General features: G+C 38.1%; 1 protein-coding gene across 1 annotated transcript in view; it reads left to right on the top strand.

The window, feature by feature from the left end:
• ERICH3 (glutamate rich 3) overlaps positions 1-26,571 on the top strand; it is a 111,708-nt gene that overhangs the window by 69,144 nt on the left and 15,993 nt on the right. The window contains 4 exon segments of the mRNA XM_077779001.1: positions 1,414-1,600; positions 7,486-7,784; positions 12,773-13,009; positions 23,768-24,217. Of these exon segments, the coding sequence (XP_077635127.1) occupies positions 1,414-1,600; positions 7,486-7,784; positions 12,773-13,009; positions 23,768-24,217 (1,173 nt within the window).

The raw sequence follows: 26,571 nt of genomic DNA, 5'->3' as shown, positions 1-26,571 counted from the left end.
AACTTTCCAATTTTCTCTTCACTAGTGTGTTTAATTTTGCATCACAAATACTAAGGTGTAAATAATGGAATTACCTTTTCAATAATTCTGTTCTTTAGTACAAGTTGCATCTTATTTAGACTTTTTTTTAGGGGCAGAATGTGGTCCAAACATAATATTTCTAGATGACTATGAAAGAAACAGGTTAAAATAATAATGTATTAATTATTTACTGGGGGCCTCCTATGCCATTGTCCTGGGATCTGGGGAAACAAAGGTAAGACCAGTTCCAGCTCTCAGGGATTTCAGAAGCATGGAGGGCAGCAGACATCTACTTCAGGGCTCTCAACTTGTGGTCCCTGGACCAGAAGCGCAAGCATCACCTGACAACTTGATAGAAATGCAAATTCTTGTGTTCTACTGAATCAGAAACTGGCAGGAAGCCCAGCAATCTGGGTTATAATAAGCCTTTCAGGATATTCTGGTGCACTAGTACTAAAGTTTGAGAAGCAGTGGCATAGCCATATTTTTAATGTACATTGAAATACTGCAGTAACAAGAAAGGTGTACATGCAGAGAGATGAAATGATCAACCCCATTATTAGTGCAAGTGGAAAAGTCCCAGGAGGCTTCTTTTGTAGGAAGTAACAGAAGTGTCATGAAAAGCAGGTTTCTGAGTCATTCTATAGAACGGGTTTCTTAGACCTAGAATTTGGGATCTCCAAGGTGAGACCTTTTCAAAGAGCATTATAAAGACTTGGGATGATTAACAATTATTAATTACAAGCAGTGGTTCTTAATTTATTGCTGTGGCTTTTGGGTGGGTGGGGGAGCAAGCGAGGGAAATCAACCCAGGCAGATTTGAGAATGAATTAGAGATGGAATAATTCCTCCTCTTCCATACATATTAGGCGGTTTCAACTCACAGCTAAAAATACACATTTATTTAAAAGCATTACTGAGCTCACAGTAACTTTTGTCATATACTTTAACAGTAGCTAACATAGCAAGATGGAATCAAGAGAGATATTTGGACTCAAACACCAACTGTCCTACTTAACTGTATGATCTTGGATGAACTACTGAGTCCTCCTAAACTTTAATTCCTGCATATAGAAACTAGTGATAATGACATTCTCACTTCATGTGGTTGTTGAGAAATAACACACCTAAGTTCATCAGGAAGAATGCCCGGCCATAGTAAGAATTCATAGAATGTTATTATTTTATTACAAATCAGAGTTTTATAATGCCTTGGAGTATTTATTGTAAATAAAAGTAATAGAAAGTGTTTTTAATGATTAAACATTGTTCTCAAGTTAAAAAGGTAATCTAGAGCATACTATTGTACTTACCTAATAGAAAAGTGTGATTTTGAACATATTAGTCCAAAGTCAGTTGCTTTCACTGATGTATTTACTTTTTTAATTCCAGAGACCTTTCAGTTTATTTCCAAAAGGCACCATGGCTTCCCCTTCAGCCTCACCTTTTTCCTGAATGGGATGCAAGTGAACAGGTTGAGCTCCTGCTGTGAATATAAGCATCGGAAAGGTTCCAGACTTGGAGGCAAAAGAGGCTACTTTGGGTTTGTGTGCGTGGAGAGATCATCTCCTTGCTACAAGTATGGAAACAAATGTCCTCTGGTAGAGGGCAAGCCTTGCTACATGTTTCTTCTCATGCTTCTACTGATGCATTTCTCAGCACAGTCTGTTAACAAAGATATCAGTGTAGATGAGCCTAAAATGTCTAAGTTAAAGGTTGTTTATTATAACCCAGTATGTTGTATTTGAAATTATAAGATATGAATTAGACTTCCAGATGTATATATAATGGGGGCAAAAGCTGGTGGTGTTTCAAAGTCTGTCCCTCTCTCTTTCCTCATACTGTTTTAAATTCTGTTACTGAAGTGAAGGAGAAGAGGGGGTTTTATTCTCAGTCTTCTTAGGAACTGGATTGGGGAATCTCCAAATGTGTGTCATGCATGTGTCTTATATGGTTGGGAATTTCAGGTCATGCATACCAGAGGCATGCTTGCATTATGGAATGGCCTGGTGATCATTCTCACACCCCTGGTTTTCATCTCAGACATAACAAAATGCATGATAAAAGATCAATTTTGACTGTTGTTCATCAGCTTTTATATTGGGAATTCTATTTGAAATTAGGACACTGACATGCAGGCTTTCTTTAATTTTTTTCTGAAAGTACTAATGGAAAATTAATGTATGACAAGCTATAGGAGTGAACCAACCAAAGTTCCTCCTCTCATGGAGCCCATTCTAATGGGGGAAAGGCAAATAACAAGTAAACCAGTTAATTTGTGTCATATGGCATTAAGTGTGATGAGCACAGAACAGGGGAAGGGAGATACACGGAGTTAAGGGGAACAAGGGTCAGAGGGTGGTATTTTATCTAGGGTGGTCAGGAAAGGCCTCTTTGATGTCTTTTGAACAGAAACCAGAAAAAATGTCTCCTCTAAATAGTTTTTCAAGTAGAAGCAAAGAATATACAAAGAGCATGAGGCAGGAGCATGCTTGGTGTGCAGAACCTATTGTGGCCAGGGCAAAAGTAAGGGATGGACAATAATAGAAGTTTTATAGAGATTAGAGGGACAGTAAGGCCAAGACATGTAACATCTTAAAGTGACTGCAAGGATTTTGATTTTTTCTAAGTGAGATACAGAGCTTCTAAGGTAGGTTTTGAGCAATGACCTGTCTTGATCGGACTGTAGCTCTTCTGGGAAAAATAAACAAGAGGGGTGGAGGCAAGGAAAGACTGGAAACTAATTTAATCCAGAGGAGAGAGAATGGTAGAAAGTGTTAGAAGTGATTGGGTTCTAGATATATCTTGAAAGCAGAGTCCACAGGATTTATTGATGGATTGGATGCAGGGCATGAGATAAAGAGCAGAGTCAAAAGTGATTGAAAAGTTTTTGTTCTGAATAACTGCAAAAAATGTCCAGTTCGCATGTACTAAGATGGAGAAAACTGTGGAAGAAGCAGGTTTGGGAGTGAAATGAAGGGATATTGGTTTGGGGCACATGAAATGTAAGATGTCTATGAGTATGCAAGCAGAGATGTTAATTAAGTGGTTGAATATGTGAATCTGGGATCTGGTGAGAGGTCCAGGTTGGAGATATAAATTTGAGAATGGTTTGCATATAGATGGCATTTAAACTCATAAGATGGGATGTGATCGTTTAAGAGTTGAATGCAGATAGAGATGTCTGATGTCCAGGTTGCTCCAGTTTAAAGATGAAGGAGGTAAAGAGGAACTGGAAAAAGGCCTAAGAAGGAAGGCAAGGGATTATAAAGAGAACCCAGAGAACACGGTGTCCTGGGAATGAACAGAGAAAAACGTGATCAACTAGGTCAAATGTGTGTATAGGTAAAGTCAAGTCAAGTCTGAGGATTGAGTATGATTTGGTAATGTGTCAGTTATTGGTGTCCTTGACACAAATTATTGTAGTGGAGTAAAGGAATGCAAACTTGATTGGAGTGGGTTTAAGAAATGATTGGAGAAGAGGTAGAGCCAGAGAATATAGATAACTCTTTTTAAAGAATTTTGCTATAAAAGATGTAAATTGGGTGACAGCCAGGAAGGAGGCTATAAGGGCCAAAGGGGACTTTTTACTTTTTAAGATGGGAGATATAGTAATATGTTATATGCTGATAGACAGAATTGATACCCTAGACAGAGGTATCAAAAAAAATTCAATCGAGCATGACATGGAGGGAGAAACTGTTGGAGGCAATGCTTGAGTGGGTGAGAGGAGATGGGATCCAGGGCCCAAATCAAGATGTTAGCCTTAGAGGAGGAGACTCATTCTTCTAGAGCAACTGGAGGAGAGGTGGCTTATAGGGGAGGGAGAGAGGTAAGTTGATGCATGTGTTGGGACCAACTGGAAGTTCTACACTGATTGTTTCTATTTTTTCAGTCAAATAAGAATTTATCAGCTGAGGTTAAGGCTTAAGGGGGAGAAGGGATTGGAGGCTTTAGGGGAGAGAAAAGGTGTGCAGAAGTCATCCAGCAAGTGGCAGAATGAATGGTCTAGAGCAATACAGTAGGAGGGCTCAGGAGTGCTTAGGACCCACCTGAGGTTGCTTTCCTATTCCAACTCAAATATGCTTTCTCCATATTTGCGGGCAAGTCATCTAACAAATTTCTATTTAGCTCCTAAGAAAGACAGTGAGCTTACATACAATCCTCCAAGCACAAACACACTCCATTCTTTGAGAGCTACTATATAAATCTAAGCTGCAAATGTTTGGATGTAAACACTTTCTATGGGGGTTTAGTACTCAGTACCGAAATCTGATTAATGACCTCTACTTTCCTATTTAATACTTAATAGTCTCTGTACAATTTTTATATGATTTCATTTGATTCTCTGTAGCTTTTTTCTGTGACCTTTTCAAATAATAATAACAAAATGGTTGTGGTATTAAAGAATAAGATCTGTTATCCTTAACTAAAATGCAGTTTTTATAGGACACTGGTTTTCAGTGTTTTGTTAATTTCATCATCATTTCTCCAAGTGAAATGTGTCAATGGCCAAATTAGAAAAGGGGGGTGTCATTTCATGTCTCCTTGCTGCACCAAATAGAAGTCAAGGCAGAAAGTTTTAAATGGGGCAGGGATGTATGGATGAGTGCTACAGCTTTGCTTGTTTGGCTCTACCCCATATGAGACTACTCTGATTATTCCAGAAGCACCAAAACTGCATAGCTCCAGTGAAACTTGAGAACCACCCACTTGTAATATAATATATTACAATCACTTATAATATACATTATATATTATTACTTTTATATTACATATTAGTTATTATGTATATAAACTCACTTGTAATATTATATGACTTTTGGGGGAAGCACATCCATAATAACACTTTTAGTTATTTTATTTTACTTTATTTTTAAATATTTATTTATTTTTGAGATAGAGAGCAAGCAGGGAAGGGCAGAGAGAGAGGAAGGGAGAGAATCTCAAGCAGGCTCCTTGCTTGTCAGCACAGAACCTGATGCAGGGCTCGAACTCATGAACTGTGAATTCATGACCTGAGCCAAAATCAAGAGCCAGGTGCTTAACCGACGAGGCTACTCAGGCGCCCCACTTTTAGTCATTTTAAGGGATGTACATCAATTTCTCTGATTTCTTAAAAATTAAATTGATTTTAATTCATTTTAAAAATACGGGTTCTGGAACTCTTGTTATGAGGAGGGAAGTGTGTGATACAACAACAGGGAGTTCTATTTCTGAACGTGATTAGGAATTACCTGTTTGAGGTCCTCAGAAAACAAGAAAGGCTCAGCAGCGGTCACTAACAGGTGTGGAGATTCCACAGGTGCACCCATCCCTCAGTCATGGAAACTGAAGAGACAAGGTAGTTATTTTCAGTCGATAGAGTGGAACACCAGGAGGAAGAATTGCCTAGCCAAGTGGAACGCAGACAGCTCTGAGCTTTAGTAATCAAAATCAACACCTCAAATTATACTCAGAAGTCAAATAGGTAGTCAGTGACGAGGAGAGCACAGATGTTGCTCACTTTGTTCGTCCAATTCCCTTAAGCAGATGGGCAATAAAAAGTCTGTGCGTGCAGTAGGGAGGCAGCAAAGCCTCCACACAGTCACAACATAAACTAAAAGTAACAGCATATCAGAAGCTCCAAATCGATGGATTTGGTGTTGCCATTGATAAGGGAAGAACAGCTTGAACAGAAGGCAGTGCTAGTAATCATATTCTGTGAAGATTCATGACACCTTTATTTCAAGGAAAGCGGTGTGCTAAGTACATCATCATTACAGTCAAGAATTTATCATGCTTAATATGGGGGAGGTAAGTGTATTCTTATTATATCATTTTTTACAGCCTGATAGTTACTTTGAGTGCAAATCCTTTTAGCTTTATTTTATGGGGCGATATTGAAAAGATAAGTGATATAACTAAGTTCTCATCAGCTGGGAGAATTGATTCCTTTGCTATTTCTAGAGTGGAAATGGCTGAAATTCAGTGAAATCTTCAGTTCAAGAAATCACCATTGCATCTGATTCACCTTGAAGCAATTTTCAGATTTACTTATTATTTCTGATTCTCCTGGACTGACATGTCTTGACTGCATTTGGATCTGTTTTCACCTATGCACTCTATTGACTCAGTTTCCCACTAAGTCATGTAACCTGCAGAGAAGGGGATGCAGGTGGTGCTAGAGGAGAAAGGTAGTGGAGACTGACAACACCCAGGCCCTTTTTCAGGTCACAGATTGTTTCTAGGCCTTGGTGAAAATTTCTTATTCGTGCTAGTTTCTGGGGAAAAGTGTGGGTACTTTCCCCAGTGGGCAGCCCAGCAGTGTAACATCTGTCCATGTGGCTGTTCATCTACACCAGTCTACTGTCTACCTCATTGGGAGGTGATGGAGTCTAGCAGTCCTGAGCCAGATTCTGCCTCCATCACTAACCTGCTGGGTGAGCTTGGCAACTGTCAGCCTCAGCTTCCTCATTTGTAAAGTTGTGATGTTGGTTCTTAATTTATTGTTCTGGGCAGGGTAATGAATCCTGCAAGACAATATGTATATGGTACCCAGCAAAGAGCATGGCACAGAGGGAGTGCTCAATAATATTATCACAATCATATTTTTATTAATGTCTGTATTATCATCATGGCTGGAATTCTTATTTCAATATTAACTTCAGAGATAGGAAAAAAGCTATAGAAGGATTTATTCATGTTACTTTTGTTATAACTGATTTTTAAAATATTTTTCAATGTCTCAGTGCATTCAAATCATATGCTTATTTCACCAGATTCAACTTTGAATGACTTTATGACCTCTACACATTATTGCCATCTCCAAAGAAAAAAGCTCATTGCCAGGAAAAGTCACAAAAAGATTATTGTACAGGTTTCAAAAGGCCATTCTAAAAACAATGATGACAGTTCTATTAAAATAAGCATGCAGGCTCCCGAGGTGTTTACTTAAAGGGCACAACAACATTTGACTGTATATGTTTCTTAAAAAATCAATCATATTTATTGAGAGTCAACCTTGTATGTAAGTCTTTTGTTGTGTTGCAGGAATAACAAATTATCAAAGACTGGCATCTTTCTTCTGATTCTTTTTATCTCAGCTTCCCTATGTTTATAAACCTGACTGTTCTTTTCGCACGTAATTCTCATTTAAAGACTTGAATGATGTTTATTGGACTCTGTTATAGGGCCAAAATTATGCTTGAAGTGACAAGTTTTAGTCTGAAACTACCTTTCTTAGTTGTTAAGTTGTTTTCTTGTTTATTACTGTGGGTAAAATTGTTAATATTTGTGTCAATTTACATGATTTTAGTATTAATAAGGAGAAAAGAGTTTATTCTAATTAACTATGTGTACTGTAATGAAAAATTTCTTATAACATCTTTTACTGGAGTAAAAAGTAACTGATTTTAAAAACTCTGAGGTTCCACTGTGTTTTAATATAGGTTAAGAATCACCTTGTGTTTATATTTTTCATAGGTGCATTATTGCAATGGGCCTTGACAAGAATCCAACTTCACCAAAACTTAGGAAAGAAAAGAGTATTGAGAAGAGAGAAGAACTAAAGAAGGGTGAGGGGAAACTGAGGAAGGATAGAGGGTACATGATACCAAGAAGGAATGAGATAGAGGGGAACAAAATGTCCCCTTCAGTCATTTTATCAGCTCACGAAAAAACAAGGAGTGGAGAAGTGAGAACAGCTGTGGAAGAAATGGAACATAAAGGAAAGCCAGGACAAAATGTTTGGGAAGATGACCAGGAAAATATATTTAAATACGGTAATGGAGAAAATGGAGTTCTTTCTTGTTGTTATTGCTGTTGTTTTGCTTAAGGCCTTTAAAATGCTATTATCAGGGGCTCCTTGGTGGCTCAGTCGGCCAGTGTCTGACTTCTGATATTGGCTCAGGTCATGATCCCAGGGTCGTGATCTCGTGGTTGTAGGTTCGAGCACTGTGTCAGGCTCTGAGCTAACAGTGCAGAGCCTGCTTAGAATTCTCTCTCTCTCTCCCTCTCTCTCTAACCCTCCCCCACATAATTGTACTTTCAAAATAAATAAGTAAAAAAGAATAAAATGCCATTATCAAAATTTACCACAATATATATTAATTGTTACTCAGTTACAGTCTTCAGGCATCTCTGTTACATGGGAGGAATCCCTGACTACCTTTTCCCAGTTTTGTGTGGAGTCCTGTGTCACCTGACTTAGCAGAGGAGGACAGGTCTGACTCTGGAGAGGTGAAGATGCGTATAGGGGCAGGAGAGGAAGGGGGGGCAGTTTATGTCTGTGTGAACCAGAAGCTCTGTTCACTTCTGCAGAGAGAGGGACCAGGTTGACCAAATAGAATTTTACCTTTTTTTTTAGTATTTCAATGTACTTGCTTTGGTGAAATTGATGCTTCTATAGCAGTGAGAGTATTCCATAACTAAAAACAGTTGACATAGGCTTGGGGTCCTAGAGCCTATCTGTCTGCCTTCCTTGTTATTCTTCTCTTTTCTTCTCTCCTCGCCTGTACTCTTCTTTTCCCTCTTCCTTCCTTTTTCCCTTCCTTCCTTCCCCCTTCCTTCCTTCCTTTTTCTTTCTTTCGACATCCACACAGACACTCACTCATATGCATAGTAGTGATAATAACAATAATGGAAGTGCCAGGCACTGAGCACTGGGCCAGGAGCTTTCCACACACCATTTTATTTTATCCTCACCATTCGTTGTGGTAGATATTATTATTCCCTCCATTTTACAGGACAGGAAGCTGAGGCTCAGGGATACAAACAGAAAGCAGCAGAACTAAGATTCATATTGTAGGAGAGGAAACTTTTTCCTGAGCCCGTTTAGGTTCATTGGCTGGGTCCTTGTAAATTAGACTGACAAAAGAGGTTAAAATGGGGAAAACAAATACATTTATTAGCATGCACAATGCACATACACTCAGGAGCACTCACCTGAGTAACTCAAAGGGGTGGTTAGAACTTGGGCTTATGTGGCATTTTACAAAAGAACAATACATTTTTAGATAAGTCGCAGGAAAAAGGGAAAGGACTGAGCTGCTGGGGCAGCAAATTGTGGGAAGACAAATATATAGCAAAATTAATGACATAAGGACTAGTTTTGGAGAGGTTTATTATGCTGATTCCTCTGGTGTTTTGTCTGGGCTGCTAAGGGTCTAAAGTCTCCTATGATTAACTTGTGTCCATCCTGGTAGAGAGAGGAGGGGAGACACCTTCAAAAATATATGTCCTGCTTTTAGGGAGAGGGCAGAGAGCCCTTCTTATATCTACTATTACTCAGTTACTTTCAGCTTAGAATAATCTTATACCAAAGTGGCTATTTGGGGGCGGCATCCTCTGCCATAGTCCAGTACCCAGGCCTATCTAATTCGAAAACCCAGACTTCCCCTCACTGTACAAGCTATTTTGGATGTTGCCTGATTATGGGTGATGTGTCCAAACAGCCAGAAAGGAGGAGCTGCCTGGGTGTCCCTCCTTCAGCAGGGAGACAGTGCCAGGATTAGGGGAGCAAAGCTGGGGGCTGGGGTGACCTGTGGAAGAACTGGCCTCAGGAAGGGGACAGATTCCCAGGTACCTCCTTCTCACCTCATCTTGCTGTTGCCCAAGGGTTTCAGAAATCCAGGAGAATAATTACAGAGCTATTATAGCACCACACTTTGTTTATTACTGAAATAACACGGTCATCTTAAAATAGATTTTGCTTATAACACTTTGACCCAGTTTATCTCTCTCTGTGATCCCTTTTAGTCTTTATTATCTTAGACTGAGAATTTAAAATGACCTATGGCAACAGCAATAGTGGAGAGATTAACAAATGGGTTGTGTTTTATGTATTTTAAACTTTCAAGATATGTAGGTTTATTATGCCATGTTCAGGAGAGGTTTTCCATTTTCTTCATTTTTTCTTTCTTAAACCAACATGGCCAGTGTTATGAGTAGTGTACTTTATGCATATAGCTTTTCCCAAGGTCTTTTCCTGTGTTGGCTAGTTAGTGGACTGGTTCTTTTTAAAAGAAGAAGAAGAAGAAATCGTAGCAGCAAGACTTCTGCTCTCTCCAGAGCATCCACTGATGGTAAGGGCAGCAAGAAACTTGAGTGGAGGTCAGCAAGAGAGGGTTGCAGCTGGGTTGATGTTGACCTTGTGTCGATTTGCTTCCTCATTAGTGGGGATGGTAAACAACAAGCTAATTAAATTCTCTGGAAGAAGGAAGATGAGATGAGAGGAACAGAAGAAATTATGAAAAGGAATCCAGAAAGCTGAGTACACGAGTAGGTAACACAAAGGACATGGCTTTGAGCTGTCATGCTAATTGAGCTCTTGTGGTTAATGGAGGGATGATATTTATTTAGATGTGAAGGCAGTAGTGAATAGGGCAAAGCCAGGACAGCCTTGAAACCCATGCTTTGGGAGAAAACACAGAAGGTCCTGTAAAATAGGATGTAGGGACTATTCTTATGGTTCACTGCATGTTCCTTTAATTTTATGCTCTGCTTCAATAATATAACTCTACTTGTGTCCTAATTGTGGGCACTTGTACTTCTCCAGTGTTAGTCAGGTGCCTCCATTAAAGTGTATTTCTCCTGGTCTACAACCAACTCTTTCCACTTCCACTCACAATCACTATTACTACTAATTCCTACTAATCACTAGACACATATTCTCCATAACGCTGTACTAAGCATGTTCCAGGGATCATTGCTTTAATACTGACCACAGCTTTGTGAGGCAGGAGCTACCATATCACACAGGAAGAAACTGAAGCTTAAGGGTATTAAGCAAATTGTCTAAGGTCACACAGCTAGCAACTGTTTTAACTTGGATTTCAGCACCTAACGGCCCTTCTCTAAAACTCTCATATGTTACCACTATGTAATACTATTGATGGAATTATAGCAATATACTAGTGTTCTGCTTGGCCCTCTCCTTATCCTGTGACCAGGAAGAAATATCTGTAAAGTGACAGATGCTTGTTTCTGTGTGTGTGTGTGTGTGTGTGTGTGTGTGTATGGTATGCATGCACGTGCAAGTTCTGTGGCTAACCTAAATTCTTCTTTGTACAAAGTCTTCCAAGATCTCCAGATGACTTTATGCCCTTTTAAAAATTCCATTCCACTCATTTGACATGCTTTCACATAGTTAATCATGAGTCTTATATAAAAACTCATAAGCAATCCAGCCCAGTAGTGTTGAAACTAACACTACTGAGGACCATGTATAAAAACTACTATGAGTACAGTTCTGTCTTCTGTACCTGGGTCTTATTTCCTCCATAAAAATTGGAGTTTCCTTGATGGCAGGTGTTGTGTTATTGTAGTGTCTCAGATCTTGCAATTTTATCTCCTTGCACATTAAAGATGCTCAATAAAGGCTTATTGATTGATAGCTAACTAGGCCAGGTGAGGAACTGTCCTATTATTTGGTGTGAAATAGTTGGATCCAAATATTTATTTGTTTTTATTAGTATTTCCTATTTGTTTCATGCAATGTAAACCAAAATTTTCATCTTCTTGCTTATTTATAATTTTGTTCTGCTGATAATAATTTGCATTTCATGTTCCCTGTATTAAATCTCTTTCATGGAAACATTCTTATGATGAATCCTCTTTGTTTGCCTTTCTTCGTTACAGTTTCTGATTTCACTTTTCCCCTTACATCTCCCTCATACAATCTCTGCATTAACAGAGCTTTCTTCATATGCACAGGGCATGCATTTCTAAATTAAGTTTCTTTCATTGCAGCAGGGTGGATAGCTCTCAAGTAATTACCTGAGAGGCCCCCACCACTGCAAAGGAAGCCAGAATATCTAATAACTAAAACGCACAAAATGGGGAAAGCTTTATTTTCCCTGTAATTTTTCTCTTAAAGATAATTGTTTATTTGCTTAATTGGTTCTGCATGAAATCCTTTTGCTCTCCATCCTTGGCATGTTGTCACTTCAAGATTTTTAGTTGTTGGTGGAGGAAAAAGGGGAACAATTAAATATGAAAGGTGAAAAATTATAACCACAAGGGACAGCTGGAGTTTATCTGATGTGACAATTTCCTTTTTCTGCTACAGATTTGTTGCACCTCTGTAGGGAATGAAGCAAATTAGTGGCTGTGACAGGAATGTTCTATTTTATAAGAATTTTTTATCCTTGGAATGTAATTATTTCATTGACTGTAGGGATGAATAATGCATATGATTTGGGTTCCGGTCTAGGTACAGAATCCCTCATAATGCCTTTTCTTGATGTCCATTTGGTTCTCAAAGAATGTGCTATTCATGGTGTTACTTCTCGGGGCCTTTGGACTTGATTAATTGAATTTTTCCGCTTCGCTATTCATTAACTTGATATCCAAATATTTTGAACATTTTTCATACGAAATATGACTTCACTGAGTCTCCAAATTAACTTTCATTATTATAACCCTGTTCTCTTCATTTTTAATTTATTTCTAATTTATTGTTTTCTATCAAGTTCTTCTCTTGTCCATTTAGGTTATTGTAGATGATGATGTCCATTTGTAAATGGACTTTCATTAGGTTGCAGCCTTGTCATTTGGAGCTTTATTTCTTTTGTGCTCTTATATATGTGACTGATTGCAATCTTTGATCATTTGCTGTTGGTTTGTCCATGTTCACTAATTGTGTGAAAAAGACGTGAAGAAAGGCCCAAAGAAGAGAGACTGGTGGACTCAGAGTTCTCATTAAAGTAAAATGGCTTAAGTATCAGGGATTCTGTTTTCATTCTCAGAGTGGAGATTTTTTTTTTCTCAGAATATGAAGAAGATTTTGAAGTAGATGAGGAGAAACAAGATGAGAAAGCTAATGAAGAAGGACAGGCTGATGATCAAATGAATGGGATGTCAAAGTCACCCTCAGATGATGAAAAAGATCATTTAGACCCTGAAAAGGAGAGTGAAGCCTCGTCGCAGAAGGCGGCAGATGCTGATGACAATGTGAAAGATGAAGGTGATGGATGCTCTGACAGTGAACTGGAGGAGGAGAAACAAGGCAAGTTGTTTCACTTATCATGTGATGCGTGCTGTTCAGCAAGTGTGCCAACTACTTTTCCTTACTTTATATTTAATGAGATGACCCTCTTTTAAGGGAACTTGTAGGGCCTGGTTCCCTAACCAGAGGATGCTGATCAATCAGTCTTCCATAGATACCCAATTTATGGGGTCAGTCCTTAATCCCTTCTCTTTCCTTAGTTTGCCAGGATTTTTTCATAGGGGCCAGGTAAAGCTTGTAGCGCTATGCCTTCTGTTTATATAGAAACTTACTCCTTTTTAAATTTTTGTTTATTTTGAGAGAGAGAGAGAGAGAGACAAAGACAAAGTAGAGGAGGGGCAGAGAGAAAATCCCAAGCAGATTCCGCGCGGTCAGTAAAGAGTCCAGTGTAGCATTTGGACTCACAAACTGTGAGATCATGACCTGAGCAGAGATCAATAGTCAGATGCCTAACTGACTAAGCCACCCAGGTGTTCCTCCTTTTTATTTATTTATTAATTTATTTATTTATCAACCTAAAGTATTCCCACTTACCTACACACACACAAACACACACACACACACACACACACACACACACACCATTTTGTGGCCTTGGAAAAATGAAAAGTAGTTCAATTTCAGTTAAAGGGAAAGTTGAAAACTCCTGCCTTAGGTTCACTTTTTTGTCTTAACTTACTTAAGCACAGGGTGCTGAAATCTTAGTTTCATGTAGGGATCATCTCTCATGGCAAAAGAGGCCCCCTCACAGACCTTAAGCCTAAAATGATTCTGAATGTTCATGGGACAATTACAGAGAGGTTTTCAGGTAGAGAAAGAAACCTTCATCATCTGAGGCATATCTCAAACATTTGAAGACTTTTTTAAGATGTTAATTTACTGAAGTAATGTTCAGTCAAAGGAGGAACCAATTTTCTGCTTTGTCCCATAAAAGCGTTTGGCCCAGGCTATGTGATTCTTAGTTAGTCAGAGATCTTTCCTGGTACATCCAGAACATTACTAGTTATAAACATAACCCTATCATATTTAAGTACGTGTATGTCTTTGTAGTTTGTGCTGGGCTAGAAAATGAGTTTATATCATGATGACTTTTTGATTTTTGTTTTTAAAGTTTATTTATTTTTGAGAGAGTGAGAGAACACATACAAGCAGCGGAGGGGCAGAGAGAGGAGAGAGAGAATCCCAAGCAGGCTCCACATTGTCAGTGCAGAGCCCGATGAGGGGCTCAATCCCACGGAACCATGAGATGGTAACCTGAAAAGCCATACACTCAACCAACGGAGCCACCCAGGCACCCCCATGATGACTTTTTGAATTGCTGTCTATTTTCACCATTCTTTCCACCTCTCAACATGTTTTCTGTATAAAATCTCAAAATTTGGTGGCACCTGAGTGGCTCCGTTATGACTGCAGCTCAGGTCATGACCTCCCAGTTCGTGAGTTAGAGCCCCACATCAGGCTCGCTGCTACTGCCTTCCTGTCAGTGCACAGACTGCTTTGGATTCTTTGTCCCCTTCTCTCTGCCACTCCCCCATTCATGCTCTCCCAAAAGTAAATAAATATTTTTTTTAAATCTCAAAATTTTGAATTCAGTGAATATATTAGGATAATATAAACTAGTAGTAAATTCAGTAATCAAGTAATCACAAGAGCAAATATTTATAGTTCCACTCTCTTCAAGAAAGAATTTAAGCAAACCTATTCTAAAATTTCATGCACACATATACAAGGCAATAAAATGCAGAAATACAGAAATAATTTAGAATAAAAGGGATGGTAATTTTACTAGGAACCATAGAGAGGACCATCAATACGCTTGAACTAAAATTTAATTCTGAGTTTCCTGACAATCAAAGTAAAGAGTGAAGCATGATGTGAAAATTTAGAATGATGCCCACTATTAGTAAGTTTGAAAACAGTATTTGCTGTCTCTTTTATTATAGTTCAAAGAACTACTGAAATTAATGGTCTGGCATTGAAATATTTTTTGTGAAGTCTTAAGCTAAATCTTTTCTATAATTTCTCATAATACTTATATTTTATATTTCCAGGCATGCTTAATATATAAGCTTCCCCCCCTCAGTTTGAATGTAAATATCAAATTTAAGTTTATATTACTATATGACAGAGAAAGTTAAAGAATTCTTTGAAAAAGTGATGTCACCTGAATCACATCTTAAAAAAACTATACAGCTGAGTTAAACTTGGAAAAAAATTGAAAATGTGTTTGCATGTAAATATAACTGGTTCAAAACACAAAGAACTAAATTTTTCACTTCTTGTTTGGTGGGGAATTGTCAAGTGTTGATTTCATGAAGATTCAGTACATTTTTTCAATAGTTGGTCATCTGGGATTATTTTTGTGCTGCTTAATCATCTTGTTTTCTTGGGATCAAATGGGTTTTTTCTAAGAGAGACTAATCTTTATGTTCAAACACAGAGGATGTAGGCAGTATCTGGATATTCCTTGGAGGAAAGGCTTTAATCATTTAGCTGTAATTATTGAATAACAGGCAGAGATTGGTAAACTTTATTATTGAATACTGCTTGAGCATAAATAATTGGAATCCTATGTTTGGAAAGGTATTCCAAAGGTATTGGTTATTAAAACTTTGTGCTAAGCACTATACCAAATATTTTATATGAATTACCTGATTTACCTCAAACAATCTTAAGAGGCAGATACTTTTTCTTTTTATCTCCATTTTACAAACAAACTTGGAAATGGTGGGATTAAGTAACTCACACAGTCAGAAAATGGCAGAGCCAAGATAGAAACATTACTTAAGTTCAGAGCCTGGATTTGGAGGAGCAATATAACTATGATTTTTCCAAATGAGAAAATATCTATTTATCTAAAAGTAAAGCAAATCCCCCTAATAAAACAATTGTGCTTCTTTAAGACAATACATTTTAGAGGTACTTATCTTGAATTCTTCATCTTATTCTCTAGCCTCTGTTTTTTGTTCTGTTTTTAAACAGAGGAGATAAAAATGGACATTTTCTACTTTTACTCAGATTTACCTTTCTCTTCCCTGGATGGACCTCCCTGTCCACTCCCAGGACTTTCATTCAGTTCCAGCTTAACCCCTCCTCTTCCAAGACTCTCTCCTCCTTTGGCAGCCTTCATTGATCTCTTTATTGTATGAATCTCTATCATTCAGTAATTCATTATTCTCTTATTGTTTCATATGTTAAATTTTACCTTTCAAACCCATTACACAGGTTATTAACAAAGTTAATTACACAATGAAAGTTAGGACTGTATGTTGTCTTCGTTATTCCTCACAGAAGTGATTTCTTAAAAGATATTTTATAAATATTAAGCAATTACTTGATTGGATTTTTTAAGTTTATTTATTTTGAGAGCAAGAGAGAGAGCATGCACAAGTGGGGGAAAGGCAGAGAAAGAGGGAGAAGCACTAATCTCAAGCAGGCTCCACGCCATCAGCACAGAGCCTGATGTGGGGCTCAAACCCATGGTCCATGAAATAATGACCTGAGTCAAGATTGAGAGTCAGACGCTCAGCTGACTGAGCCACCCAGGCACCCTGATTACTTGGTTGTTTTAATACCAAGAATACTTGATTGATTGTTTTAACACCATGAATATTAAGGTGCTATTGTTTAGCCATGATATCTAGTTACATTTACATTGCATGTTATTATTAGAATTTTATTGAAAAAGATTGTATAGAGTTAGCTGCAATTCAGGTATAGAATATATAACATTTTAAAGAGATATGTAATGAAAGCTACCACAACATACAAAATCTAGCACACAAAGGTTGGGAAATTTAAAAGCAAAAATTAAATTTGCCAACTTTTCTTTTTAAGGGAAAAATAGGGGCGCCTGGGTGGCTCAGTTGGTTAAGTGTCCGACTTCAGTTCAGGTCATGATCTCAAGGTTCGAGGCCCCGCATCGGGCTCTGTGCTGACAGCTAGCTCAAAGCCTGGAGCCTGCTTTGGATTCTGTGTCTCCCTCTCTCTCTCTGACCCTCCCCTGCTCATGCTGTCTCTCTCTCAGAAATAAATAAAACATTAAAAGAGAGAGAGAATGAGAGCAGGGGAAGGGCAGAGGGAGAGGGAGAGAGAGAATCTTAAGCAGGCTCCATACCCGGTGCAGAGCCCAATGTGAGGCTTGAGATCTTGATCTGAGCTGAAATCAAGAGTCAGACACTTGACCAACTAAGCCATGCAGGCACCCCCACCAATTATTGTATCTTGTTGTTTCAATAATGATATCATTAAGCTATCCTTTTTCAGAGCTCTTTGGCATTTTTGGTATTTACAATAAAACCTTGCCATTATTCAGAAATAAAGCCTCATTATTTATTACTGTTTCTTTCTTCTACCTCCAGGCTCTTTTATTTCCCTTCCCTTGATTTTGATGACCTGGCCTTGTGTTATTCAGAAACATTCCTTTTAGCATGTGGGGTATCCAAATTAGAGGTTTCACCCAGCAAACAAAGTAGCATGCTTTAAAAATAATAATGACACAATAGATCCCTTGGAACACTCTATTAAAAAGCCAGACAGCATTTCATCTTCCGAAGTGTAAGAGGCATATTGTGACCACTGAATCTGAGACACCAGTTCATCCTTTTTATTGACATGATTAAGAATCTTGCTGTTAGTATTTGGATGTGTTTCATTTGAACCTGCCTGCACCTGTTCCCAGAGGGCAAACAATTGCCCAGGCTGTCACTCTGGTGACAAGTCGGTCCCATTTAAACTGCCAGCTAACAATTGCGTGGGCCTGCCTTGATGCATGCTCTGTGCTGAGCAGCCCATGAGTGATGAGTGCTAGGGACCAAGAGCCACTAAGAGAGCACCCTGGTTTAGGAATGACGTGTGAGACTTTCCATCGTTTAAAAAGAATGACACTTCTTTTTCTCTCCATTTGTGTTGGCAACCCTAGACACTAATTCACTAGTTGAAAATATATTGTCATAGATGAATGTTATAAAGTTGAGGGGGAAAGTGTCATGTCGCTGCAAATATACTTTTGCACTTTTATGGATAGTTTGGATAATAATGCTTATGAGTAAGAGGTAAAGAATAAATAGCTCCTTAGGAATAGGAGTTGAGAGAGAGAGAGAGAGAGAGAGAGAGAGAGAGAGAGACTCTCTTCCCAGGATTGCAAAGGATAGAATATAAGAATTAAAACAAATGTTTTTTTCTAGTAAGAAAGATAACATTTTACTTGTGCTGTTTTCCAGTCTGTTGAAGAAATAGGCCTTATAGACTTTTAAAATTCCCGAGTCACAAAAGATATTCTATTTACTTGACTTACTGACTTCAAGAATCTCACTCTTCATTTCTTGGCCTGACTATTGAAGAGGAGTGTATCAGGGAAGCCTGCTCCTTCCGTGTTGAAATTATAAGTGCTGTGAAACGACACAGTCAGTGTAACTTGACTGCTCCTTGGACCAGAGAAGGTTAGAGGAAGATTGTAGGTGGCCGTCTGGTCAGTCTGTATGTGCGGGTTTGTTTGTTTGTTTGTTTGTTTTTTGCATGACTAGCCAAACTTTAATTTTTCTGAATGGTAAGAATTCCTCAATCCATACTTTTTGATTGTTGTAGTAGGAAGTCATGGCTTTCACATGAGTGTTTAATTGCAGAATCATCTTTTTTTTTTAAATATTTTTTTTATTTATTTCTAGGAGAGAGAGAGACAGCGTGAGCAGGGTAGGGTCAGAGAGAGAGGGAGTCACAGACTGAAACAGGCTCCAGGCTCCGAGCTGGCAGTCAGCACAGAGCCCGACGCAGGGCTCGAACCCACGAACCGCGAGATCATGACCCAAGCGAAAGTCGGACGCTTAACCGACTAAGCCACCCAGGCGCCCCTAATTGCAGAATCATCTTTTAGTCCACACTAAATACTTTCCTATGAGGTATTTCTCTTCAGTTTTGAATTTGCCCATACACACAGCAAAGGCATTATTAAGACACCCAATAAAATTTTGTGGAATATATGGCTCATGGAGTAGATTAATAGATAAATGTAAAAGGACCTAGGCAGGACACTGTGACACAGGATTTGATTATAGTGCTAGAATTTTAAGTATTCATTGTAATATTTTTAAAAAGTGCAATTAAAGGTACATATGGAGGAACTTTTAAGTTTTTTAAATTTTTTCTTCTCCCCCTGTGATAGCTGCATTTACCTATAGATATTTATTCTTACAAAGTAATGTATATATTTGTCTCATTGGTGAATTGAGTCATGATTTATCAGTGTGAGGACATATATGGTCTCCCTTAAGACAAGTAACTAATTACTGTTCGTAGCTGTAATTTAATGATTTCTACTTTTACTTTCATTAAGCATACATTCATTCTATAATATTTATGAGTACAAAGCACTTGCCTAATTAGGTATTATTGTACATGAAAATATTGACTAAGCCATAGTATCTAATATAAAATATAAACAGATTTCTATGAATTCATGTGTCATGACCAGTTTGAAGACAGCAGGAACAGTGCCTAAGCAGATTTTTCTGTGAATCCTCCGACTAAAGAATGGGAGAGAGAAACAATTTGTATTAGAGTTTGGAAGAGTATTGGGTTCACTGGGTTGGGATGCATGGTATGTTACTGGGGTGATCTAAATTTTTAACTGAACTTCCGTATTTGAGTTTATGCACTTTTTAAAGTGTCCATAGGGCTTCAAGCTATTAAACCCAAAACACAGTAGTTAAAATCAAGAGTCTCGCTCTTCATTTCAGGACACTAATGCAGAAAATGGTGAATTTAAACTATAATAAAACCATGTTCGGGGCGCCTGGGTGGCTCAGTCAGTTAAGCATCCGACTTTGGCTCCAGTCATGATCTCATGGTTCGTGAGTTCGAGCTGCGTGTTGGGCTCTATGCTGACAACTCGAAGCCTGGAGCCTGCTTCAGATTCTCTCCCTCTCCCTCTGTCCCTCCCCGCTCACACTCTGTCTTTCTGTCTCTCTTTCAAAAATAAATACACATTTAAAAATTCTCATGAATTTGTGTATACACACACACACACACACACACACACACACACACAGTGGTCAAAATGGAGAATGACCACTAGAAATATAAAAGGGAGGACAGATTGAATTCCATGAGCTCTGATGTTTTGGAGAGAACGATTTTTTATTTGTCATCCTGGGATGCTAACAGTAAAGAGTCAGTTAAGAGAAGCAATAGTAGGTCCATGACAGTGGGTGCTCTCTGTTTGAAGGCCTTTTGGCAAGAAAAGTGGTCTTGGTTTTACTATAGTGGGTCATTACAAAAGAAAAAGAATGTTTTGCAAAACCTGCTGCTTTATTGCTAATGGACATTGGGTATTATTTAACTTCTCTGGGCCTTACTTTCTAGATCTAGAAAAGAAGATAGCTATTCCATGGGGTTAAGTGAGATGTTTGTTGAGTGCTTACCTCGTTTTTAGGGACACAGTAGGTACATAACCATGATCGGGTTTTATCTTCCTTTTTTTTTAATTAAGCAATTGGTAACTGCAATTACCATTCTTCATATAACACACAGGGTGAAATCACAAGACAGAAATTTAATAGGCTGTACTTAACATGGATGATTTCATAGAGGGAGGAAAGACTAAAAGCCATATAGAAATCATTATTCAATTTGATTATGTTAATTTTGCATTGTGTAATTTCTACAATGACTTAGAATGGCTAAGTAGAATTAGCCCCATTTTATAGGCAAGAAAACAGAAGCTTAGAGAGGTTAAGTGGAATAACCAAAGTCAAAGCTATTAAGTTGCTGAGTCATGACTGAAACACCAAGGTTTATCTTACAGGAGGACATGTTCTTTTCTCTCAATCTCATGTTGTTGACATGGTAGTGATGCAGAAGAAGGAATAGTCATCAGTGACATGAAAAGAGAAGACAGTGAAGGCTGTGGAGACTAACTGAATGGGCAGAGTGGAAAGTCAGAGGTCCTGAGGTTCTGCTTAGGATATGGAATCATAGCACCACACATGCTGGCTTTGGCCAAGGACTTGGGCAACGAGTGCAGATCACTTCTTTGCTGTAAAGACCAACCTCAGATTCTTTCAACATAGGTACCTGGGGGGAGCACCGGAGAGACAGATAGAATTGGGTGGGAGGCAGCGTTGCTTACTACTTAAAGATAACTTTGTCCCTACAAATGACAAAAAAAAAACCAAAAACAAAAACATATGTTCCCTCAGAGTTCTTTTATGTAATAAGGTTGTTTAGATAAAAATTTCTATATGAAAACTTGCTTCATTTCTAAGACAATAAATAAAAATTAGTGTTGAAAATCCCATAATGTGGCCCTAAAACATTTTGAGCTTTTTTTTTTTTTGGTAGGAAAAGCCCTGCCTCACCTTCTGCATAAAAATGAGAGAAAGAAATGAGAGGGAAGCTAACTTGTACAGCAAGGTTAGAGAGAAATTGGAAAACTGAAATGAGTTTATATGGGAGGTCAGGTACCCTGGCCTCTTGAAGGCCATTCATTCTCCTGATCTTTCTTTCTTCTCTAAGGAATTGACTCAAAATGAGCCAGAGTGTGTTCTAGCCTTTTGAAATAAAGTAACACAATTAATAGAAGCTACCTAAGGTAGAGGAACGCTCTTTTTTTTTTTATTCTGTGAACGACTCTCAGAGCCAAAAGTCAGAGCCGTTATATCAATATTAAGATGGTAGACATGAATATTTTCAGAAGTGCCAAACAAGTATAATATGATGTTCTAGCTAATTGTGCATTTAGTGAAAGCTACTGATTGAACAACTAGCAAATAGGAGTTCTTTTTCTTTAAAAAAACAACAACAACAACAACAAAAAACAAGATGCTTAAGAGAGGAGGAGATCATACTCCCTGGAGTTTCTGAATTGGGACAAATAAGATAGAGAACAGTTGTCCTTGATCTGTGTGTTCCCTACAGAGAGACAGTATCTCCAGATTCTATAAAATGGAGATAAAGAATGAGTGGTTCAAGTTTGTGTTCCCTTGAGAAACAGTGGTCATCTGGTGCCTGTCAAGGTAGTTGAGAGATAAGAACAAATGGAATTGTGCTTAAGGGGTTGTGTTGCTTAAAGGCTTTTTAGAGTTTGTGGGGGTTTTTTTGGTTTTTTTACCGCTGTGTAGCATCTCTCAAATCTTTGTGGAAACTCTGATAAGTCTCTGTGACTATACTTAAAATTCTAAGCCCTGTCACGGAGAGCCATTTGGGCTGGAGGGTGTGAAGGAAAAGGATAAGAGTAAAGACAGGTATTTCTTCCCTTAAAGTCTGTATCAGCTGCTACAGCCATCTGTGTAGCTGCCAAGCAGAAATAAAAGAAACAAAGAAAAGAGTAAGGAGAACACAGAAAAGAGAAAACAAGAAAGCTAGGCAGCATTTAAGTGTAGGATATTTCATCTCAAAAACTATTCTGTAAAACACAATTGTTAACACAGACCTATTGGTTAAAAACTCAAAAGCAAGTTTGTCTTTCTCTGGCCCACAGCATATGCCGTGACTTTCAGGCTGTGCATCTTCCTTCCAGAGATCCCGTATGTATGTTGCTTTCTTGGAGATTTTTGAAAGTGTTTTTGGGTATTAGGTATACTTTGGGCTTCAGTAAGTTTCTAGACTGCGCGTCTGTTGCATCACATCAACATACTGCCTCGATCTCCCAAAATCCCTTTTACTGATTCCGTGTGCACATCTCCCAACTCCTGCACTCTCTACCTTCTTCAGAGGATACTTTTTAGAAGACAGCCCTGGGCCATGGAGTTGCTTCACCCACAGGTGCAAAGCGCCTGAAAGTGCCACGGAGTTTACTCTCCCCTGGGGTTGGCCGGTAGCCATGTCTGACTGCAGCCGAGTATGAAAGCCTAACTCCTTCCTTAAGGGAGGAAAAATTCTAATCTACCTGCAAGAGTTTCTCCTTAATGCATATCCTTAGTACATCACTTGCCCATGAATCCTGACCTCAGCATCTGCTTTTGAGGGAACCAGAGATCAGACAATATCTCCTCCTCCTACATACACACACACACACACACACACACACACACACACACACTTATACACACCCATAAGCATCACCTCAAAATAGTTTTAAAGTGTCTTGGTATTCTGCAAACACATAGATCTTTCTAGTACACCTTGATAACTGGGTATGGTGGATATTACAGTAGATACAAATTTAAATTTTACGCACAGAGAATATTGTGGCTACCAAAGATGATAATGAAATAAGTGCTCTTACTTAATAAGTAAAAGACTAATCAGTTACTTTTATAATAAAATACTTACAAATGTTTTCCAATAAAATGGCTTTCAATAAATAAATAAATACAGTTGGTTTTCAGTTAAATGCCATTTCCTATTGAAAAGTTCTAGAGACTCACAGATTACATAGATTTTTATCTTTTTTAAAAATTTTTGTAATGTTTTATTTATTTCTGAGAGAGAGACAGCGTGAGCAAGGAAGGGTCAGAGAGAGAGAGAGAGAGACACAGAATCTGAAACAGGCTCCAGGCTCTGAGCTGGCTGTCAGCACAGAGCCTGATGCAGGGCTCAAACCCACGAACAGAGAGATCATGACCTGAGCCGAAGTCGGACGCTTAACTGACTGAGCCACTCAGGTGCCCCTACATAGATTTTTATCTTGATAATTATGCACAATCTATGTGAACAGGGTATCAAATCTAAACTTTTGGTATGATTATTGCTAACATAATTCCCACGATTAAACCGATTGCTTAATGGAAAAGCAATGATGTCATCATTTTTGTCTCTTAGATATAAAAACTGCTTCATCGTCCTCATCCAGAAGTCACCCATGTTCTAGTTGCAGTGAAGATGAATCCACACTGGGGGACAGGGAAGACCACATTGAGAACAGTCCAAACAAAAGTGCCAGAAGTTCATCTTCTCAGGAGTCCAGTGAAAATGATGAGGCAGCAAAATCCCACCTTCCAACTGAGGATTCCCTAGAAGCTAAAATTGAAGACCAAGAAATAGAAACAGCAGATGTAGAGACCAAGCCTCTGCCAATAGAAGAATGCTTGGAGAATGTTCTTGAAGAAGAAATGGAGAAAGCAACCCAAGTGATTGCAGAAGGCTTATCTGAGAAGTCCAGGGAACATGTTTCCAAGAAAGAAGAAGAAAAGGATAAAAGTAAGCTTTGGGAAGGAAACACCGCTAAGGTGAAGGACAAAAAGGCAGGTCCCAGTAGGGTGGAGAAAGGTGGTAAGTATGGCCATTGAGTTGACCCGCCATTGTTCCTATGCATGGAAGCTGATTTGGTCATTGCATTCTGCCAAAGCTTGGGAAATACTATTGTGGTAATGCCAGAGGCATTCAATGTTTTTCTTATTTCTCTCTTCGTCACATAATCATACATGTACACTCAGCTTGCTGTTTTTCTTCTATTGCATTTTTAAAATTACTTGATAAATCTTATACAGCTTGTTTCCTATTTTCTGTAAATTCCTTCTTATGGTAATTCTATCTCAAGAACCAAATAAAACACATTATGTGTCTGAAGGCAAGGGTATGTGTGGATTTTTAGAGGTTATTTAATACTAGGAATACTATTTGTTCTTAGATATAGATGCATTTATATATACATGTATGAATATATATGCACACCACACACACACACACACACACACAGAGCTAACATTGGTAGGTACTTCTTATGCACCAGTTCTAAACACTTACATATATTAATTCATCTACTGCCTACAATAGCCCAATATCCCCATGAGTTACATTCTATTATCATCATCTCTTTTTTTTACAGATGACAAAATTATGGCTCAGAGAGGTTGAATAAGTTGTCAAGGATTATACAACTAATAAGAAGCATTCCTAGGATTTGAATTCAAGAAGAGTAGTTCCAGTTTTTAAGGATTTTCTATTGTATCTGTGCAATAGGAATGTAAATTTAGATAAAAATATGAAAGTTTCATAGAAAAATCCTAACTTTACTTTGAGTTCTTCTCTGACACTGAGTAATTTTCTGATCCAGGGACTCCTGAGTGAGTATGCAGAACAGTTCCATATGACATGGGAAGAGTGGGGAGTGTCCCACAGTAATCAGGTCCCAGGACCTTAGACATGTGGAAAGTCTGATATTTTTCTCAACTTTAGGAGGACAGTTAAGGGACGAAGTTGTGTCCTGTGGACAGCTGGACCTGCCAGATATCTGATTGTCACGTAGATCTTGTGCCCTGTAATTCTTCTCTCTGTTCCCTACTCCCTCTCATCTGTCTCCTTCGCCAACACGATTGGCATTCTTCTTGATTCCAAGATAAAGTTCGTGTTCATATTTTAATATTACTAAAATCCATCTGCTTTAACACTTATGAATACTTTTAATGTTTCTAACATTTATAGGACCTTAAAAGCTGTTATGAAACCACTGTGACCTACATATAGGAATTGAGGATGTTGAATAGTTATCTTTCAATTCAATCATTATCATTAACTTTCTACTATGTGAAGGGCACCATGGTCAATAAGAAATGTGTAAGGGAGGGTGCCTACCATCAAATGCTAAGAGGAAGGCTTGGCACACCAGGAAGTGGACACAGGTCGGTAAGCAGTCATTTGTAAAACCTGAGAAAGTGCAAATACTGTGGCATTTCAAAAGAAGGGGAAAGTCCTTGTTTGGTTAAATACACTTTGAATATTTTTGTGAAGGATTCTTTTGAAGAAGGCTTTAAGGGTTAGATATGATTTTTAAGATGGAATGGAGGACCATAAAAGCATTTCAGATAGTAGGATGTAGCAAATATGAATAATTCTGGAATGAACAACTTGACAAACTTCAACCCACAGGTCAAATCTGGCCTACCACATTTATTTTTTTTCTGTATTGTCGGTGAGCTAGGAATTTTTTTTTTTAATTTTTAATGTTTATTTATTTACTTGTTTAAGTATCTCTACCCTCAACACGGGGGCTCAAACTCATGACCCCAAGATCAAGAGTTACATGTTCCTCTGATCAAGCCAGCCAGGCACCACTAAAATTTTTAAATGGTTGGAAAAAGTTTTAAAAAAATCATATGTAATGACATGTAAAAATTCAATTCAATTCCACTTTCAGGGTCTGAAAATAAAGTTTTACTGCAACAGAGCCATGCTCATTTGTTTGTTATTAATGGCTGCTTTTACATTGCAAGGGCAGAGTTAAATTGTTGCAGCACAGACTATACAGCCCACAAAGCCCTAAGAATTCACTATCTGGCCCTAAATAGAAAAAGTTTTCCATCTTCTGCCCTGGGATTATAATACAAAGACCCCTGATATTTTCAAAAGGATTTTTCCATATATGAGTTAAGATTCTTGTTAAAATACATTTAAAACCCTTTTATAAGATAATTCCAGTCTTTGATCTCAGATTTTATTGCTCAATTCTGGAGGGTATAACATATAATCTAGGAAATTTGTACAATTTTGCAAGCTGCTGCTCAAAAAAAGTAGAGATGTTAAAATTCATTAGTAACATTGATATTATTATGATTTCTTTTACCTCCACTTCAGAAAAATAGATTGTTTGCCTGGACTTGTGTACATAGACATCTTTTTGTAAAGTA

The sequence above is a fragment of the Crocuta crocuta genome, unplaced genomic scaffold (assembly GCF_008692635.1).
Source record: "Crocuta crocuta isolate KB4526 unplaced genomic scaffold, BGI_CrCroc_1.0 scaffold58, whole genome shotgun sequence".
In the NCBI taxonomy this organism is placed as follows: domain Eukaryota; kingdom Metazoa; phylum Chordata; class Mammalia; order Carnivora; family Hyaenidae; genus Crocuta; species Crocuta crocuta.
Note: the sequence above shows the minus strand (reverse complement) of the source record. Positions and strands in the feature narration are given on the sequence as shown.